The 22,322-nt window shown below is 39.5% G+C and overlaps 1 protein-coding gene across 1 annotated transcript; it reads left to right on the top strand.

Moving 5' to 3' along the window:
• The first annotated feature begins 6,385 nt into the window (after nt 1-6,385).
• On the top strand, nt 6,386-22,069 carry LOC139452529 (rho GTPase-activating protein 19-like). Its single transcript, XM_071234040.1, has 12 exons — nt 6,386-6,566; nt 10,832-11,062; nt 15,392-15,475; nt 16,698-16,910; nt 17,267-17,484; nt 17,904-17,990; nt 18,142-18,258; nt 18,809-18,973; nt 19,160-19,234; nt 19,404-19,595; nt 20,218-20,508; nt 21,087-22,069. The coding sequence occupies exons 1-12, from the start codon at nt 6,386-6,388 to the stop codon at nt 21,162-21,164; spliced, it is 1,932 nt and encodes a 643-aa protein (XP_071090141.1). The 3' UTR covers nt 21,165-22,069.
• The last annotated feature ends 253 nt before the right edge of the window (nt 22,070-22,322 follow it).

Here is a 22,322-nt window from a genome sequence, read left to right as displayed (position 1 = left end):
AACGCGTAGGGATGTTTCTTTGATATAATAATGTGAAGAGTGACCAGTAGGGGTCATGGATAGTGAAAAATAATGTATATATATTAGAACATCTGTGGAGGTAGTGACCACTATTTACACACGCTATATGCAAGCAATATGAAAAGTCTGTAGATGTCCCTTTCCGCGACCAGTGTTCGTCTCCCGTTTAATTGATATTGGAAAACACACAGGGATGTTTCTTTTATATAATAATGTGAAGAGTGACCAGTAGGGGTCATGGATAATAAAAAAGAATGTATATATATTTGAACATCTGTGGAGGTAGTGACCACTATTTACACACGCTATATGCAAGCAATATGAAAAGTCTGTAGATGTCCCTTTCCGCGACCAGTGTTCGTCTCCCGTTTAATTGATATTGGAAAACACACAGGGATGTTTCTTTTATATAATAATGTGAAGAGTGACCAGTAGGAGTCATAAATAGTAAAAATAATCATTATATTTCAACAGTAGTGCAGGTAGTGACCACTATTTACCCACGCGCTATATCCAAGCAATATGAAAAGTCTGTAGATGTCCCTTTCCGCGACCAGTCTTCGTCTCCCGTTTAATTGATATTGGAAAACACAAAGCGATATTTCTTTTATATAAAAATGTGTATACCGACCAGTAGGAGTCCTAAACAGTAAAAATAATCATTATATTTAAACAGTTGTGCAGATAGTGACCACTATTTACCCACGCGCTATATCCAAGCAATAAGAAAAGTCTGTAGATGTCCCTTTCCGCGACCAGTCTTCGTCTCCCGTTTAATTGATATTTGAAAACACACTGGGATGTTTCTTTGATATGATAATGTGTATACTGACAAGTAGGAGTCATAAATAGTAAAAATAATCATTATATTTCAACAGTTGTGCAGGTAGTGACCATTATTTACCAACGCACTATATCCAAGCAATATGAAAAGTCTGTAGACGTCCCTTTCCGCGACCAGTGTTCATCTGCCATTTAATTGATATTGGAAAACGCACAGGGATGTTTTTTTATATAATAATGTGTAGAGTGACCAGTAGGAGTCATAAATAGTAAAAATAATCATTATATTTCAACAGTTGTGCAGATAGTGACCACTATTTACCCACGCGCTATATGCAAGCAATATGAAAAGTCTGTAGATGTCCCTTTCCGCGACCAGTCTTCGTCTCCCGTTTAATTGATATTGGAAAACGCGCAGGGATGTTTCTTTAAAATAATAATGTGAAGAGTGACCAGTAGGAGTGATAAATAGTAGAAATTATCATTATATTTCAACAGCTGTAGAGGTAGTGACCACTATTTACCCACGCGCTATATACAAGCAATATGAAAAGTCTGTAGATGTCCCTTTCCGCGACCAGTGTTCGTCTCCCGTTTAATTGATATTGGAAAAGGCGCAGGGATGTTTTTGTTATATAATAATGTGACGTGTGACCAGTAGGAGTCATAAATAGTAAAAATAATCATTATATTTCAACAGTTGTGCAGGTAGTGACCACTATTTACCCACGCGCTATATGCAAGCAATATGAAAAGTCTGTAGATGTCCCTTTCCGCGACCAGTCTTCGTCTCCCGTTTAATTGATATTGGAAAACACAAAGAGATGTTTTTTTATATAAAAATGTGTATACTGACAACTAGGAGTCATAAACAGTAAAAATAATCATTATATTTCAACAGTTGTGCAGGTAGTGACCACTATTTACCCACGCGCTATATACAAGCAATATGAAGAGTCTGTAGATGTCCCTTTCCGCGACCAGTCTTCGTCTCCCGTTTAATTGATATTGTAAAACACACAGGGATGTTTCTTTGATATAATAATGTGAAGTGTGACCAGTAGGAGTCATAAATAGTAATAATAATCATTATATTTCAACAGCTGTAGAGGTAGTGACCACTATTTACCCACGCGCTATATCCAAGCAATATTAATGGTCTGTTGATGTCCCTTTCCGCGACCAGTGTTCGTCTCCCGTTTAATTGATATTGGAAAACACACTGGGATGTTTCTTTGATATGATAATGTGTATACTGACCAGTAGGAGTCATAAATAGTAAAAATAATCATTATATTTCAACAGTTGTGCAGGTAGTGACCACTATTTACCAACGCGCTATATCCAAGCAATATGAAAAGTCTGTAGACGTCCCTTTCCGCGACCAGTGTTCATCTGCCATTTAATTGATATTGGAAAACGCACAGGGATGTTTTTTTTATATAATAAGGTGTAGAGTGACAAGTAGGGGTCATGCATAGTAAAACTGATATATATATATTTCAACAGTTGTGCAGATAGTGACCACTATTTACCCACGCGCTATATGCAAGCAATATGAAAAGTCTGTAGATGTCCCTTTCCGCGACCAGTGTTCGTCTCCCGTTTAATTGATATTGGAAAACACACAGGGATGTTTCTTTGATATGATAATGTGTATACTGACAAGTAGGAGTCATAAATAGTAAAAATAATCATTATATTTCAACAGTTGTGCAGGTAGTGACCACTATTTACCCACGCGCTATATACAAGCAATATGAAAAGTCTGTAGATGTCCCTTTCCGCGACCAGTGTTTGTCTCCCATTTAATTGATATTGGAAAACACACAGGGATGTTTCTTTGATATAATAATGTGTAGATTGACCAGTAGGGGTCATGCATAGTAAAACTAATATATATATATTACAACATCTGTGGAGGTAGTGACCACTATTTACCCACGCGCTATATCCAAGCAATATGAAAAGTCTGTAGATGTCCCTTTCCGCGACCAGTCTTCGTCTCCCGTTTAATTGATATTGGAAAACGCGTAGGGATGTTTCTTTTATATAATAATGTGAAGAGTGACCAGTAGGGGTCATGGATAATGAAAAATAATGTATATATATTAGAACATCTGTGGAGGTAGTGACCACTATTTACACACGCTATATGCAAGCAATATGAAAAGTCTGTAGATGTCCCTTTCCGCGACCAGTGTTCGTCTCCCGTTTAATTGATATTGGAAAACACACAGGGATGTTTCTTTTATATAATAATGTGAAGAGTGACCAGTAGGAGTCATAAATAGTAAAAATAATCATTATATTTCAACAGTAGTGCAGGTAGTGACCACTATTTACCCACGCGCTATATGCAAGCAATATGAAAAGTCTGTAGATGTCCCTTTCCGCGACCAGTCTTCGTCTCCCGTTTAATTGATATTGGAAAACGCGTAGGGATGTTTCTTTTATATAATAATGTGAAGAGTGACCAGTAGGGGTCATGGATAGTGAAAAATAATATATATATATTACAACATCTGTGGAGGTAGTGACCGCTATTTACCCACGCGCTATATGCAAGCAACATGAAAAGTCTGTAGATGTCCCTTTCCGCGACCAGTGTTCGTCTCCCATTTAATTGATATTGGAAAACACATACGGATGTTTCTTTGATATAATAATGTGTAGAGTGACCAGTAGGGGTCATGCATAGTAAAACTAATAGATATATTACAAGAGTTGTGCAGGTAGTGACCACTATTTACCCACGCGCTATATCCAAGCAATATGAAAAGTCTGTAGATGTCCCTTACCGCGACCAGTGTTCGTCTCCCATTTAATTGTTATTGGAAAACGCACAGGGATGTTTCTTTTATATAATAATGTGTGGAAGGTCCAGTAGGAGTCATACATAGTAAGAATAATAAATATCTTACGACGGTTGTGGGGTTAGCGACGATTATTTACCCAAATGCTATATCCAAGCAATATGAAAAGTCTGTAGTTGTCCCTTTTTCCTGTTTAATTGATATTGGAAAACACACAGCGATGTTTCTTTTATATAATAATTTGTAGACGTTCTAGTAGGAGTCATAAACGATGCGGTTGTACGATGATTCAAAGGATGTGTGGGAAATATTTTCATGCAGAGAACATGACAGAAATCTGCAAAGAGAATATATTTCAAACTTTAAAGGTCAACAGAGAGCTTGCTATTTTGGCACTTTTGTACGACGTTGCATATGTTTCGCAGCACAGTGAGCAATATGACATGATAACAGTTGACCCGTGATTATCCAGGGCAGAATAGGTCTTGGGCAACCCATTCTTGCCCTAAAAGATGACTATGCTTGTCATAAGAGGCGACCAATGGGATCGGGTGGTTAGGCTCGCTGACTTGGTTGAAGCATGTCATCGATACCAATTGTGTGGATTGATGCTCATGATATCAATGACAAGAATAGGTTGTTGAAGACCTAATCTACCCCGGGGGGTCTTCACGGGTATGATAAGTTTGTGTGAAGTATTACAGTGTAAAGGAACTGCTGGACATATAGAGCACCATATTGTGTTTACAGGCTGTTGTCAGGGATTCCGTAAATTCAGATCAACAACCCACTCAAAATACTGGACTCAACCCATGCCACTTCACTCAATATATTTTTGTAATACAAAAGAGTTGGCATTTCATTTAGTCGTGGTAGAATGGAGATTTAATATTTGAAACCTCATGCTGCGCTTTTGGTTCCAAATTCAATTTAGCATGGTTAAATCTACAGGTAACCTAGCTCTACATTGAAAACACAGTATGTTTATGTCCTAAATATGATGCGCTGCCCTTTTGAAGGTTTTAGGTCAGGGGTATAAAAATATTTCTAAGTTCAAAACATGAAACAAGATACCGTTATATTTTCTGAGATATTCCACTTATCAAACTTTGCACTGCACCTCCTCTATTTTAGTATGGTAACTGTTCCCTAAAATTCAAAAGAATGCATGCAGTGCTTAAAATGTTTAAGTAGAAAAAATATAAGTAACCCAATGAAAAACAGTTGTATTTTTTCAGAAAATCCAAAAATTGAAATCGAACCTCACACAGCACCTGTCCTATTGATACACAAAGTTTGAGAAGAATCTATGCTGTAGTTTTCAAGTCACACTAGAAAATGTCCTCGGAAAGATTAAATCCCCGACCTTTTATGGTTAAGAAACCATTAATTTCAAGTAGGGCTCATGAAAATAACATTAAGGTTGCCTGACTGGCTAACTTAATTTTCTTGTGAACTATAACACATTATTCAGTTGACAAATATGAAACGAGAATATCATGTTAAAATTGTCACAAGCTAGATATGATAAATACCCGAGTTCTGATATTAAGGATGTTCTGTAATATTTGTCATGCTTGTTATGATCCATTGTTGAAGTTCTGCAAGTGACAGAAACCCAATTGAGTTTGACTGTATTTCAAACAAAAGTAACATTCACTGAAACTTGAATACCAGATTTTATTCCTTGTATTTGGAAGTGTAAAAAGTGCATTAACACTGTCACACACGCTTTATTTATAAATTTAAGTTTAAAGCACAGATGAAATGAAATTAAGCCTTAAAACTAAGTACCATGCCACAATAAAACTTTTCACAGTTTGCAGTTAATGAGGCATTTATTTTGTGATATAGTTGCAGTAGGGCTGGGACGAGTTCAAATTTACTACCCGGTTAGCCGATCCCCTATTACCCGGGTACCCACTGCAAGTCTCAAGAGTAGGTAACAAAATGTCAGACTGGATTTAATTGCAGTGTTAAATGGTAGTGTTTTCTATTTTGGAAACAGAACACAAACTCAACATATGATTGTTAGAACATAGAGACTTTCAACACATCCCCTTGTCTAAAATTGTGCATGATACACAAAAAATAATAACGTGTGGTATGAAATGATTTCACAAGGTTTGGTTGAAATGTTCAGTACCGCTTATTGTTAATGGCTTAAATGACAATACATGAGCAAACTCGATTATTTACAGACCGCCGTCATTTAGTTGAAATATTGGTGAGTGCTTCGTTAAACAACAACAAATAAACAAATCTGACACAACTAACCCAAAGGATCTAAGAGGCACGCGTGGATAACATAATATGCTAAAAGATATGTCTTGAGCCATATCGATTTTAATCATACTTGGTGGCAAACAAATTTTAGCATTCGCACTGTTGACACAACCACAATAAAACCGACCATAACCCACCTAAGAGACTTCCTGGCAGTTATAGTAAGCGATCTGTACGTTAATATAACAACAAGCCGACCTTCGACAGAAAACAAATGCGTAAACAGATCCGCCATGACAGTAGCACTGAGCGCAAGTAATTAAAGGGAAGAGTCGTGCCCTTGCAAGATGTATACCACTCGATAAACGTAGCGCTGTGGCCTGGTCTGGGAAAGGGACGTATACTGACTCGACCGACTTTCCCACATGGAAGCAACATCCGGTAACGCATGAGCAGTGTGGTGTTTTCCACCAACCAATTGAATTGCGTCTTTCAAAGGGATGGCCCAATCAGCGAGCTTGTTTGCAATTGAACAATAGATGGAGGACTGCGGCGGCTGTTTTGACTTGAGAAGGAGAGAGAACATAAAATTCTCCCGTCCTGACTCGCATCAGACATCACAACTGAACTCAATCGCAACACATGTATCTCCACTATCTGTGGACTACCAATCTGACGAGATACATACTTTAGATCAGGATATATACGAAACAACATTAGGTGAGTGACAGACCCATACTGCCATATTTTAATGTGGAGATCCGATTCCTGAGTGACAGCTCATTGGCGTGAAGCGTATTTGTCCCGTTCACAATTATACGGATATCACGATACAGAGCTTATGCGGAGAGAGAGATCTTCAACCTACAGATTATTGGATATACCATGTTCCTTCCGATCATCAGCATCTGTGTTCATAATCCCACACTTGGGCGTACAGCATATAGAAGCATCCTGTAGAATATTTACAGAAATACTGCTTGAGCCTGCTGTATTTATTGGATTCTATCTTTTGTCACGGTAAATCGGTTGATCCAGCATTTCAGGTTCCTGACATTTTGATAAAGAAATATGTTTTAGAACCCCAAACAAACTCTATTCCTATAATTTGAGGAAATATGTACTTTAAATGTTAATTTGATTAGGCCCTTTAGTTTCCATTATAGGCCCTCTTTCAACATGTTCTGTTCAACTAGAAAATGTCGTATATGAATATATAGGCCCAATAGATTCAAACATTGACAAATGGAATTTCATTTTTGTTGTAAGATCATTTCCATTTTCTTTATATTTCATTATCATGGTGTGATTTGTCATAGCTGACAACAGCTACACCTATCATGCTAGTCAAAAGAGAATTTATTACTTTTAATTATTTAAAGGCCTACAAATGATCTTGAGATCTAGCAATATGATATGATGAAAACCGTCCTGCCAAATATAAATAGTATTTGCATTTAAATATTTACTGCCAGTAATTTTTTAATATGTCATTCATGAAAGCATTAAGCGTGTAGATGTTTGGTGTTATTCGTTTGATTTCAGCATCAATGACCATACCATTCTCCCACATCCTCTAAAATATGTTTTAAGTGCTGTAACAGATGATTTTGATTTAATCCTTGTGGTCCCAATTTTCTTGGTCTGTAAATGATGGACATAAATTTTATAACTGTTATCCAGGTGTCAGGGCTGACTGGAGCCTAATTGGCTCCCTGCTGATCTGTGTAGGTCTCTTATCTAACTGTCTTGGCCAGTGAGCTGGTCAGATGTGTAGCCAGAGGCTGCTGGACCACATCTGCAATTACTCAAGGAAATCAAGCTGCTTAACTGGTTACATGGAGGTTGTGAACACAATTGTATATTTCTGTTTGACACACTAACGGGATTCTTACATTTACTACAATCTTATGATTTTGTAGAAAAAATGTAACACTTTCAACATGGCTATTTTGAACATGGTTTCTATGTTGAAATGTTTGGTGACCAGCCTCTATAGGTGTAGTCATGCATACATTTCTGTTGTAATTGAATAAGTAAATGTCTGTATTTCCTAGTTATAAAATACAAACCATTCATCCATCAAGGTAATAAAAGTCAGATTTGACCAACCAAATTGCATATGTTCCGTGATGGTCCCCATACCCAGTGCAAGCTTAGTACTTAAAGACCCACTTTTATTGTTCATGGTGGTTAAGATTTTTACAAAACTTTGATCTCCACTATATCCTCTTACAATGCATTCATTCAGCTCTGCCTGCAGAGCGTTTCCTCCCAACTCCCTCTTTATGGTCAGACTTCTGAATACCAAACATGGCCTCTGCCCTTTTCATCCTTGCTCTGCCCTCCCTCACCCTCCCACCCTTTCTGACATGGATCCACAGTTCCCTTCCTCATCGGTAATAAAGATTTCTCACTGTCTCTCAGTGAGCCCCTATTACATCTGGTCAGTAACCCCAGTTTATTACTGGGTCCTGGCATCTTTGAACCTTGCTGGCTGTAAATTCAGGGTATTGGTTGCAAATCTTCAGGATTAATGCATATTCAATGTAACCTTGATTTGGCCTTGGGATTATGAGATTTGCACTGATGTTTTGATTGCAAAATGATGGGTTGATGGACACTCAAAGTGTCCATGGGAAGTCCTCCTAGTCTGGTCCAGTGGTGTGTTTTATTGCTGTGTTGTGAGAGGATGGTTGTTATTTGGAAAACTCTACAAAGACTCTATCAAGTTAATTATTAATTATTTAAACTTCTTTTTAAAACAGTTTTGTTTTGCGGAAGAGAAAAGTTTGCATTCTGCAAGTTTGAAAAGTGTTCAATCTTGAGCTATGTGTTTGCATTTATATTTATAATTATTATTGATCTTATAAAACAACTATGTATTCAACTCATGCATTTATGTAACACGATGTTACGAAAGCATAATATTTTACATATAATCAATAAATCCACACCACTTCTAAACTAAAAATAAAAATCCTTTCCCAATAAGAACAAAGGTCTTTTTCACAAGTTTCATGATTGACAGGATGCGAGAGACAGACATCCACATGAGTCTGATGTCAATTGCAGTTTGTCAGTTTCACCTGGGCTGGAGGCTCTTTCACTCATTCAAGTGTCAGTGGCTGAAATCAACACACATGTCCAGCCAAGTTTGTTTATAGGTCACCCTGCTATCATTCGCCACCTAATTGTAATTCTAAGCAAATTGGGATATTCCCAATTAGTGCAGTATAAACAATTAAAATGCTTCTTTGGCCTCATACTTCAGAATGTTTTTATTTACTTATTGTGTGTAATGATAGGAAAACATTTGGAATGAATGATACTCAGACAGTTAGCACAGGCTGCCAGATAGGTTGGCAGCAATTAAGGAATACAACTGGTCTCTTGAGTACATCCCAGATTTAGTAGAATGGAAATTGATGTCAGATAAATTACAAGCTTTAAATAAGAAAGTATTAATACATGTGACTTCCTCTAAGTGTGAATAAAATGTGTAATTTCAAATTCTTCCTTATAATGCCCTCATGTGCTGATATTCCTGTATCATGCAACTTTTGTTAATGGTCTTTTTTGGTTTTTTTCCCTTATTCTTTCAAAGACATGTGACTCAGGCCAAGTTATGTGATGTTATTTCTGCTTGATTTCCATTCACTAAATATAGCCAAATATGCTTTGGATAATCATTTTGTTTAATTGTTTTGGTGTTTGTATGTTTTGAATGCTTTCATGAAATTAATTACCTTGAGAATAGATATGAAAAAGTCCTATCTTTGATGTCCCATGATTCATATTGAAATAAGCAACCCATAAGAAATGTTTATTTTGTCTAATCCCTATCTAATCCCTATCTCTTTGGTCAACCCCTAAGGAGTCACAATACTCAAGATCCAGTAAGGTTTCAGCTAATTTGGGGATTACCCAGTTCCCTGAGACAATGAATGCTACTGTGTCAAAATGGACAAGTGAGAGCATTACTTTTTGTATTGTTTTCCGACCAATCATTGTAAAGAACACATCATCTATGCCAGCAGCCCCTTTGATAATTCATTAATCCTCTGTGTCAAAACACTGCTACACCTATCTGGTATATAGCCCTGGACTGCCTGACCCTCCAGCAGTCAGTCCAGTCCACAGCTTCAGGGAAGATGCTTAAGAATAATAAGATGCTGATGCAGGCTACTGTTAATCATCAAAGTAAGACAAGGGGTTACATAACCATGCCAGTGTTTCAAATCAATATCATGCTCATAGCTGTGGGAGAAGCTGGCCTGTGGTCATCTGGGTAACTGACCAGTGTGGGAAACACTGGACCCTCAAGTGAGACTGTTTGGATAAGGGGTGCCCCTAGTCTGATTATTTAAATTCACTGTCCCATTCTAGTGCAAGGGCCGGTGGTCTCCTGTAGGGTATTGTCCTTTTGGGCCATTATTGCTATCAATGCCAATCATTGCCCTTGTCACTGTTCTCCCTTTATTTGAAATCGAGAAAACATTGTATCTTTAAAAATGAATGTGCCTCTTAAATTCAGAATCATTGAGTTTGGGATTAGGCTTTTTCAAAGCGCCTGTGCCCTAGGTACTGCCCATTAAGAAATAATAGAATTTTTTTGAGAATCATTGGTGTAGACTTAAGGTCTGGGATTTTATGAAAGTGCAAAGGACCATGGGTGATCGTGTGGATTTATTCATGCTGATTGAAATACTGTTTGTTCTGGTGGCCCTCATGAATTTGTTTTTGCCTCTGGTTGTTAGATATAATGCTTCTTTAAACACTCAAACAAAACCAGCACAGTACACCCTCTTCTCCAATGCAAACAAATAGGTTATGGATAGCGTCTTTAGCTTTAGAAATCCGTTGAGGACATTGTAGTGATTGTCAGTGTCATAATGTCCCCTGAATGTGGGAATATTAAGACATGAAACAAAGGAACATCGCCTTTTTTGTGAAATGTTATTGACAACTGATGTCTATTTCAGCCATGTCTTTGACGATGTCAACTGTGAGGCGTCGCCAGACAGAGGCAGAGAAAAACCTGAATCGACTGCGCAGCGTGCGCCCTGAGAAACTGTCTGCAATGTGCAAGATGCATCTGTCATTCCTCCTTGACCTTGATGGTCACAAGTTGGAAGATCTTAGCAGTGAAACCACAGACAATAACAAGCCCGATAAAAAGAGGGGATGTTCCACTCCATTCTCCAAGAAAAAAGGTAAAGAAAATATTGAGGCTAATGCTTAATTTCAGATTCCAATATGAACTGTCAAATCACTTCCATACCATTCTCAAAGAAAGAAGGACGATACTAGAGTCCCATGACCTTCATATCTCCCAGCAGCCCCAACAAATGTCTGGAGTATTTAAGGATTAGCCTTGCCATTAATTAACCCTTATAGTTGTGTAGTCCAGTTTTCTTTCCTGTTCTCAAACTCCACTTGCCAGACTATCGCTTAGTTTGTCCAGTATCCAGCTTTCAGACAGGTTTAAGGTTAAATTCCTTTGAAGTACACTCCGCATTACTCATGAAGTCCATTGAACCTTATGTTGATGAGAACCTTATGTTGGATGAGTTATCTCGTAAATGCTGCAGTTCATGGTCAGTTGAATCCAAATCTGATCTATAGCATGTGTTTCCGATACAATTTCCTCCCAAAATTAACTGCAAGTCTTTGCTCTCTCATGGTCATATCATCCCCAGTATCACTCACCAGACTGATGTCTGGCAGATGGATTTACGGGCAGAAACTGCCATCAGTCCCATAAACTGGAGGCATGTTTTCACAACCAGTATATAGCTTATAAACCCCGGCCCATAACACCTGTTACTGTTTGGGATATCTGCAATCCCATGCATGCAACACATTCAACCAACATCTGTTAGGTAACTGGTTATTTACATCATATATTTCAAATATCACATGTTCGCTTTCATCACCAAGGACCTTAATGTGAGACAGGTGTATGGCATCATGGTGGGCAGCTGTAGCTTAGAGCAGTATTAGGTCCATTTTACCCCTTGTGGTCAATTTCCCTTCAGGTGACCATTACCCATTTATCATGTTTATATTAGTACACTTCGAAATGTGCATATCATTTATAACTGATGTCTATTGCTTGTCACATTGACATGACTGATGGCCTGTCATGTTGAGAAATGGACATAGCTGGAAAATGATGTGGGGGAAGCTTGAAAAGGACAGTAGGGGTTTGACATTAATCCCTCCCCACTTTCCACTTGAATGGATGATTGGTTTTAATTCGGGAATAAATTTAAAGGTTACAAGTAGCTGTTGGTGTATCAGTTCTCCTGGTCAACAACTTGGTATGCAGCATCAGTGTCTTCAGGAAGGGTCCTGATATGATTAAGGGGCTTATGTTTTTAGTCATTGTTGGCAAGTCTTTGGCAGTTCGCAATGTCAACATGGATTATATAATTTCCTTGACCTAGCATAGTATTGATGAACTTGGCAAACACCCTCCATTTTAAAGGATCTCTACAGTCAACACAGTGTTGATAGTGTCAAGTGAAGATGGGAAACACCCTAGCAACTGTGCCCCACTCCCACCATCCAGGATTCCCTTGCAAAGAAACTGTTAATCTTTAGCCTGACCACTCAGATGACCACAAGGGTCCATTCACCAGTCGGTTTTGGTCATTGAGGCGGAGAGGCACCTCTGCCAGATCAATCAACCAGAACGGCCATCTTTGATGTCCTGTCAGTCTCAAATGGCTTTTACACCCCGGTTCCTTCACCATCCTGTCCATGTGGAGATGAACCTGCATTTGATTTACAGGGACATTTAGTCCTATTATGCATTGTTAGGAGGCCTTTATCAATTTTATGCCTGTAGTTGCCCAAGAGCAAGAAGGAAGCCTTGAGGGAGATATGGTCAATTGATAAGGTGTTAGAGCTCAGTGTTGTCCCTCCTTTGATATATGCTGCTATCTACCCCGACCTAGCATCTTCTCATATCCTGGGGGCACCGCTCTGCTTCCTCCTCCCCATCCTTTGATATATGCTGCTATCTACCCCCACCCTCCCACTGCCCATGTCCTGGGGGCAACGTTCTGCTTCCTCATCCTCAACACTATCCTGTGTCTGTGATAGGATCTGTGGTGCAGTATCAGTGTATGCGTAGCATATCTACATGGCCCCTAGGTACCAAGTGCCAGATGGTCTGTCATTGCAAGGCCAGTGGTCTGGTTGTCCCAAGAACTGAATGGCTTTGATTGCATGCTCCTTGCACATAGGAAAAGGTCATGGTTTTGGTCGAAAAAAACTTAACCAGCATTTGAGATGTACAAGAAGTTATTCATATTCCTGGTTTAGAGTTTGGCCAATGTATAGGCATACCATCTTCCAATGTGCTGTCTTCAAAATTCGAACATTCGCTAGCCCGGGACTACTAAAATGTTCTGGTGAAATGTGAAAATGCAATGATGGTAGTCCTCATTCACCTGATGGAGTAAGTATATACTCCGAAATTTTGTGTTCCTAGTAATAAAGTAGTTGACATCCATAAATTTCTCTTCCTTCTAAGGCAGACTCTGTGAAATATTCTGTAGAACTGAAGGCATTACTAGTGATCAAATAACAGTAGAAGAACAAAGACTCATCTCCATCTCTGCATAGAAATCCACCCTTTGTTAGAATCCGAACAGTGTTTCTTTAATTGTCATCTTATTGTCTGTAATTGTGTTATGATACCCTTGTGGGGAGTGTAACACTTGAGTGTAAGGTTCTTCAGCATAGATTCTTATTAGAGGAATTTTGTTTGAGATGGTAACAGATCTCTTGTACCATGGAGGGTCAGACACAATAATGCAATCCACATTTCACTGAATGATGTAGCACCTCATCTCTAAGCCTGCACCTGAAACCCCTTTCACTCAACCTTTTCATGCCCTTGTTTCATGATCACCACATAAGGCCTGTTCCACCTGATGACAGAATTCTACACCCTGTCAGTCTAATGATGTGGTCACTCAATCTGCTTGAACTTGGCCAACTTGCACCTCTGCCCTGCGCCTTCCATCATGGGCTGTGGCTATTCTTCTCCTCTCCACCCTGCCACCCAAAACCCAGTCCTCTAAAATTACACACACCCAATCTGCCTAATGACTTCCTCCATGCAAGGCTACCATTGTCTCCTGCTAATCCCGTCCCCACCCCCCTGGCCCAGCCTTGCCCTCAAGCATTGACCCCCCTCCCCATCCCACTGCTACCCTCTGCATCTTGCAACAGAACTTCATCCAGTCACCTTTCCTAATGACCCTATGTCCATTACTTGTGTTATGTCACATCACCAAGCCATCCTCCCACCCATCATCTGACTCAGTCTACCATCCATTTCTCCCACCCCTCCCCTCCAGGGTTTAATTGCAGCTTCTTTCTGCTTCCCCTTCCTCGTGTAATCAGGGGTTCTGTGTTCACAATAGCCTTGCTCTAATATTTGTTCTCACTGTAGTCACCTGCCCTTGATCTCAGTAGATAATAGGTCTTTGAAGGATCTACCCTCTAACTAAACCCTCCACACTTCATTAATAAGATCTGCTTTCCAGTTTTGGCACGTTAGTGTGAAAAGTATCTTTCTTAACTCTTCCATGAGGACATTTTGATTTCAAGAAATTAATTGTTTCCATGACTGACTTTATGGCCATCTTTTCTCTTGTGCAAATAGTTCAGATTGTTAAAACATTGTCATATCATGTACTTCATTGCTGCCAGGGTATGGGTTATTCACAGCAAAACCTTTCCAATATTGATTTAGTATGAAACCTATTAAGTCTTCATTAATAATCAAAGAAACTATTTGTCTAAGTAAGGGCATGAGTTGGGGGTCTTTTGTGGGTTTTTCATTACCATCTGACCTTCGTACTGAAAAAAATTGATTTGATTAAATATTCGCAAAGATCACATATGGCCGTCATTGAGCATACAGGAACTGACTCTGTCATGTTAATTATTCACCCTGCTTTACACTATCTGTAAGAGCCTACACGATTTATGGTTCTCTCACAAACATTGTTTGTTGAACTTGACTACCATGGTTGATTAAGCTGATTATTTATTCAGCCATCTTTTTGTCATGGACCTCTGTACCGATAAGTGTCAGGGAGTGAAAATGGTGTCTCCTTAGGTTGTGGCCTTTGTTCCTTGAATAATCATCAATAAAAAAAACATCAAGTAATCAATAAATTTTAACATTTTTTTTAATTAATATTTTTTTTCAGTTCAGTGAACCAACTACAAAAACTAGTCATTTTCATTGCAACTTTATCCATTGTTTCCAATGCATTCCGCCGAAGACCCAGGTTTGATTCCCGACATGGGTACAACGTGTGAAGCCCATTTCTGGTGTCCCCCGCTGTGATATTGCTGAAAATTTGCTAAAAGCGGCATAAAATCATACTCACTCAATCACTCACACATTAATGGGCTTCCAATTCGAGAATGATTTTTTTAGTTAGATTAATATGGACGAACATTTTTACACATTTATTTCTTTGAGATTGTAAAAATTGTATTCTTTATTCCAGGAAAGAGTCTTTTTGGATCTCCAGTCAGCGAGGAGAATGTGGCTCATGTGTACCAGTTGATTGAGTTCCTCGGAAGACCTGAGAGTAAGTTTCTTCTGTAGTCCGTGTGATGAGTTTGTGCACAGGTTACCCATGGCAGGTGGTATTTGTTAGGGATCCATACCAATCCAGGAGATGTTCAACAGTTGCCTGATAAAACTGACATGTTAAGTCTTGAAATGACCCAGGCGGAGACAAGACAGATGGTTGGAGAGATTCAATACTAACATATCTGGACTGTCCATTTCAATGTGTGACCCCCTGACCTTCAACATCCTCCACAATGACCACAAGACAATGGTCCAAGTGGAGGTGTGTCTTTCAACCGGGAGACAAACAGTCGGACACTGAGAAAACAATGATGCAACTGGACAGTTTTCTCAGTGATGTAACCCCTTGACCACCATCACTCCGATTGTCCAGTGATGCTGGTGGTCAAACTCCCCTGTACCCGTGATGTCATCAGCAGTCACTGCCACTTACTAGGACTTGTCAAGGACCAGTGCTGGGTAGACACACTGATGTAATGTCAATGTTGATCTGATAGAACTGTGATGGAGAAAAGGCTCAAATTGCGACTAGTCATCCGTGAATGGAGGTTTCTTTGATGTCCTCCTTTGATATAGAGGCTTGTTTTGGGGCAAGAAAAGGTGCTGGATAATCCATTGGAGTGGTCAAGTATCAGACTTGGACCACTTGGACACAGAAGAGTATTCAAGGAATGAAATGCCCAGCATGCGACTGACCTTGTATTGTATGCAATCTTGATTGTCATAATATTGATGAATGGCTAGTCCTGGCCAGCAAGGAGTTGGTCTAGACTACAGAAAACACAAGTGCAAGCCTGAATTGCACGTTTAATATCGGTATTTGAAGTGAAGAGATCAAAGGCAGGGGGTCCACTTGACCACTTTCATTTAGAGTGGAGTGGAAGGTTCTCAAGAAAAGGAACTACAAATGACCTGAATGATCTCAGTTCCTTTCTATTAAACTTGAATAGAAAATAAGATTTGAAAAGACAAAATGGTCGAATTGCAGATTGTTAAAAGCTGGAAACGACATGAACTGAACTTTGGTCTAATTGGTCCAGGGGGATTTTGTATTTGCTTTTGTGATACAGGGTTTATCAATTTGTTCCAGAAAGGAACAATCATTTTGAAACCTGAAGTTTAATCCACACCATCTGTGTTCAGATTGATTTGCCATAAGTCACTGACCTCCAGTTGTTGTAATTGGAAACCTGAAACTAATTGAAATGTCCTTGCAGATATTGCCAAGGAAGGCCTGTTCCGTAAGAACGGCAACATCTGCCGCCAGCGCATCCTGAAAGAACTGCTTGAACAGGGCCACAACAACCTATGTCTGGATGATGGCACCTTCACCGCTCATGACGTTGCTGCAGTCCTCAAACACTACCTTGCCGAGCTCCCAGAACAGCTCCTCACAGAGAAACATGCAGAGGCACACCGGCAAATATTTGGTGAGTTGATGAGAGTGATGGGTATCAACATGATCAAGGCTTTGTTTGTACTTGCGAAAATATCTGAAAGCTCTCAGTACAGAACTATCTTGTTCAAACTTGTTCTTTCTACCTTGACAGTGACTACTGAAATATTTTCAATGTATAAAAGTTTTGTTTGAAAATTTATTTATCCAGATGTTATTGATCATGTTGATAGAAATTGCAAATCAGTTTATTATTTTAATTGGATTTCAACACTCCCTATACTAGACTTTGAAATTGAAATTGCATGCATGCTACCACACTAGCGGACGTACAATCCCCAGTATTTATTCAGGTGTCTTGTTATTAATGATATGCTGATTTCATTGTAGACATGGGTCGAGATGTGGCCGAGAGTGACCGAGCCAGGGTCAAGGACAAACAGCTCAAGGCTCTACAGCTGCTGTTCCATCTTCTGCCCCGAGAGAATGCTCTCCTCCTGGAATGTGTCCTTGACCTTCTGTACAAAGTCGCCAAGGTCTCAGAGAACAGGATGACGTCACAGGCCCTAGGAACGATCTTCACACCTCATCTGTTCTGTTCAAGAAAGGTGAATATTTCATTGTTTAAAAAATGTAAAAGATTACATATTAGATGTTTTTATTTTATTGTAATGGTCATTTAAAATAGTTTTTTGTTTTGTTTGTTATTTAACGCCACACTCAGCAATATTCTACCTATGTGACGGTGGTCTATAAATAATAGGGACCGGACAATCCAGTGATTGGCATTATGAGCATTGATCTGTGCAACTGGGATATGATGACATGCATCAACCAAGTCAGCAAGCCTGACCACCCAACCCCATTAGTCGCGACTTACGACAAGCATCACGGATAGTAAAGACAAATTTGAACCTGTATCTTCTTCACAGGGTATTTTTTATAGTAACAAAAACAAGATGAATAATATCTGATCAATTGAAATCTTGGTTTTGATGGTAATATTTGGTTCCTCTCTTGTCCTCAGTTGACTCCTGCAGAGCTCCATACAGCATCCATGAGTTCAGCCAAGGCGGTCAGCTTCTTGGTGGACAATGCCCAAACACTCTTCAAGGTGAGACTGATTACAAGTTTTGTTTTAATTCATTCAGACCATTCATCATTGGATTAATTTTGTATCACTGCCACATTGTGTAAAGATTTGTTATTCCTAGCCATGCATGCTTCCTTTACAATGTTGGTTGTAACTGTACTGTCTGTCACAGATCCCTCGGGAGTTGGCAGTGGATGTGTCCAACTTTTGGCGTGAAATGGAAGACCCAAGTTACAACAGTAATAGGCCTGACTCCTCCGAGAAGAACAACAACATCACCAGACCCAAGGTGAGAAGGACATGACTTCTGTATCTTTTAACATCACATGACCCTCACGGGGTTTCTGGAATCTGTCCCATTCTATCTTATTCTATTCTGGTCGTAATATGGATCACATGGATCGGGTGGTTTAGTCTCGGTGACTTTATGGTTGGTGTGTCTTCATACCCCAATGGGGCGGTCGGGTAGCCTTGTGGTCAAAGATTCGCTCGTCACGCCGAAGACCCGGGTTCCATTCCCGACATGGGTGCAATGTGTGAAGCCCATTTCTGGTGTCCCCCGCCGTGATATTGCTGGAATATTGCTAAAAGCGGCGTAAAACAATACTCACTCACTCACTCATACCCCGTAGGCAGGGATTGTTGCTCACAATATCAATCTCTGGATAGTCTGTTCCAGCCTTGATTGTCAACCACCATATAGCTTGAATATAAACAACAAACACACATCATACCATAAAGTGAGGTTTTAGAGAACATACAAGGAAATTTCATAGTCCTGACCTTCACCCTGCTACCTTGGTTGTGCTGTTATGCTCAAAGGCTGTTTGATCTTGTAGAAATGGGGAAGCGGCCCTGCCCTGAACACACTGGTGTGCTACATTGACCGACCTGTTTGCCAGCAGGCGGACACCGCCAATGACACCCAGGTGGCTCTGGCCAAGCTTTACGCCCACGTCCAGGCCATGCCAGAGTCAGCAAAGAAGAAGAAACTCCTGAAGCAGGTAGGTTGACACATTTGTCATTTCTCGGTCGTAGTTGTCAGATTTTCTGCAAGTGCTTCTCAAGTGACCTTTGTCTCTGTCTACAAGATTTTATGAGATGTTTTGTCAGTGAGAAATGATTTTTCTACACTATGTGTCACTAAGATTTTTGATCATCTGTTCATTCAATTCTTCTCTTGTTTCCAGTTCAACCGTGCCAGTGGTAACACACAACCGAAAAACAAACACACACGAAGTCGAACATTTGGGGAATCACTCAAGGTAAGTTCATCAGGTAACTGATGTAACAATAGACCAGTGGCTTTAGTTTAACTGTATCAGAGGACAAGTAAAGCATCTTGCTGAAAATTCCCAAAATTATGAATTTAATTTCCACTGAATTTGGCCATCTGTGAAGTCATTTATTGCAATGTATTTTTTCTCTCCTCAGAAACACTTCCCAGTTCTCCACAAACACAAGCGCCGCGGCTCGAACGATCCCGCCCAACTGACCGAGAACCTCAACTGGGGGTTGACCAAACCAATCCTCATCGAGGAAGTGGATGATGACAAAGTGACGATTATCAAGTGCGGCAACTCCCCGCCTACACCCAACAACAACAAGGAACCCAAGGCTAAAGTGGTAAGTAGCACTGTCTACACTGATCAGGCTACACTGACACTGATATGTATGTTAAACATTAACAAAGCATTACTGAAACCGTGACCGTAACAAGTCTGAAACTGATGCTTAGACATGCTGTGGCAAGTAGCATTGTCTACACAGACGAGGTGAAATGAAGTGAACGTCACATTCAGGATTATTGCACTAAAATGGCAATGTGCATGTATGTGTGTGTGGCTTTTTGTACTCGTCAGGACTAATTCCGTTTTTATTGTCATAGTTTACTCAGATAGCATACAGCAGTTTAACATGGATACCCTATGCAGACACATAATACTGACTCTCAGCCGACCAATCCCTTTCTTATCCCCTCAATGCCAAGCACCAGGCAGGGTAACAACAAATAACATATTTTAAAATCTTTTGATATGACGCAGCCGGGGATCAAAACACTGACTTAGCTCTCCAGGCTCACGCTCTCTGGGTCTTGACAAGTTTGTCGGATCAATTTTCAACTCGCCTACTGTAACATGGACATTGTACATTTGTGATTTGTGGCTCTGATAGTTGGGTTGAATATTTTGTTTGTTGCCATGACTTCTGTCTTGACATCGTGACTGACTCCATGCTTCACTCACAGCCCTCCAGCCCGGCCGTCCATATTGTGGACATGAGGGATCACAAACCACACAAGTCCAACATACGGAAACGACGCAGTAACGAAGACATGGACAGGAATGTTCCCTTCAAGAAAGACAACCTGGAAAATATCAGTTCCCAGAAACATCCATCTGCCGAGAATGAGATCAACTACATGAACGTCAACATGAACGTCAGGAAAACACTGTACTTTACACCCGACAGAAACAAACCCATTGCCATGGTTTCCCCCATCACTCAATCTGTGTGCAAGGCATCCAAATCTGTGCAGGTATGTTCAGTTTCATCAAATTTCAAAATCATTCATTTTCATTAATCGCTTCTTTAATAGTTCATAATCTGACAAGTTATACCAAGCAGATTGCTTTGAAGGCTATTACTAATATCTCATTTTTCACGTTAAGATCTGGGTTAATTTGTCTTCAGTAATCTATGCTTTGTATATATTAAACGACCAACGGGATCGGGAAGTCAGGCTCACTGACTTATGAAGCATATCATTGTTATCCCAATTCCGTAGATCAGTGCGCATGATGCCAATCACTGGATTGTATGGTCAAGACTTGATTATTTACAGACCGCCGACATATAGCTGGAATATTGCTGAGTGCGGCGCTAAACACCAAACTCTTGTTAAAGAAATATTGGAGAGTCTATATGTCCAATAATGTCTTTCAGCATTTTTTTTATAATTGTGATGTGGATTATTATTAGCTGAGCTTACTAGACAAAACTAGACTACGAGACCAGTGGCTAAAGCTTAAAGCATGGGAATTACTTACGGTAATGGCTTTTTGTACATGTATGTTTCTAAAGCATTTCATATAATTCTGTTATCTTTTGTTGTAGAAACAAGTGCTGACCCCTCGGTCCAGGAAAGCAATGTCCCTTGTCCAGTCACCAGTGGACTATGAGAGTTCCATGTAGTGCTACAACAACCATTCTCAACAACTTTCTTACCTCTTTTCTTCCCTCTTCCTTTCCATTCTTCCCTCTATCAGATTTGTAAATAACTTATAATGTAAAAAAACTTAGTGCAAAAAATGAGCAGAAAGTGCTAAATATTTGGGTACCCCCCGGAAACTATTGTGATGTGATGTGTTTGTGAACTGTAGCTGGTAAATGAAGCCGATCAGCCAAGCTGAAGTGGATGCAGCATGGGAATATAGGATTCTTGAGTGAATACGATGTGATTGCCAATAATTGTATAGTTGTGCTCTGCACATATTATGTAAATCTGCACGGTCATGTAAAGATGCACGGCAAGTTGTACAGACGATAAGTGTATGACAAATATTATTATAATCATGACAGAATGGTATGTTAACCACCAAGTGCTCAATACTATTATCATTACTGTGAAGTGTATCATATTTCAAATATTTTACTGCCTGCGGACGCTACTGGGAACATTTAAATAACACTCAATACTTAACTCTGCACTCAAGGGCAGGAGTATTGTGTGTGGTTTATATAGGTACTCCCTCAATAATACAGAAATCAGCCTTGACTTACCTCTGTACTATTTGGGTTACCATGTTCATTATTTATTTTATAATATTCTTTCAAACTTGTACAATTTTAGCTGTCATCTTTTATTTGCTTGTTATTGAAGTTTAGTTTTTGTCACTCCTATTGCCAAAATATTCGTAGGAAGTTTCAAACAGCTTTAATTTTAACTTAACTCCCGATTAGGTTTCCGAGCAATGAAAACTCAGTTTTAGAGTTGATAGTGTGTTGGATTTTATGTTTCCTACTGCAATGTTAGATTGTAAATGCTAAATGGTTGCTCAGCAACTTGATTGTGTTTTCTGTGTGCTTTAAGTGCTAAATAATCTAAATAGTGTTTTAATATTCTGTCATTCTGTGAGTGGTCACAGACAACAATGTTGATGTCACTCGTGACATGGAATTAAAATAAAGATATATATATAAATACATATTTGTTGGTATTTTGTTCTGTTGTCTGATGGAGATGCCCCACTTCATGCTAGCTTCCTCAGCAATCGGAGCAGGGTTTAACATCAATACAAGCCCACCTGTCCTGCGACTAGGCACAGGATCTACATGTTGACTGCTATAATC

Source organism: Haliotis cracherodii, unplaced genomic scaffold (assembly GCF_022045235.1).
Source record: "Haliotis cracherodii isolate W230 unplaced genomic scaffold, xgHalCrac1.p SCAF_9, whole genome shotgun sequence".
Taxonomy (NCBI): Eukaryota; Metazoa; Mollusca; class Gastropoda; order Lepetellida; family Haliotidae; genus Haliotis; species Haliotis cracherodii.
Note: the sequence above shows the minus strand (reverse complement) of the source record. Positions and strands in the feature narration are given on the sequence as shown.

Bases quoted from the DNA above. Each gene is read 5' to 3' on its own strand.
- LOC139452529 (XM_071234040.1), top strand. From the start codon at position 6,386: ATGGAGGACTGCGGCGGCTGTTTTGACTTGAGAAGGAGAGAGAACATA. The intron at 15,476-16,697 runs GTAAGTTTCTTC...ATGTCCTTGCAG, and splicing joins GTTCCTCGGAAGACCTGAGA to ATATTGCCAAGGAAGGCCTG. The intron at 18,259-18,808 runs GTGAGAAGGACA...TTGATCTTGTAG, and splicing joins ACAACATCACCAGACCCAAG to AAATGGGGAAGCGGCCCTGC.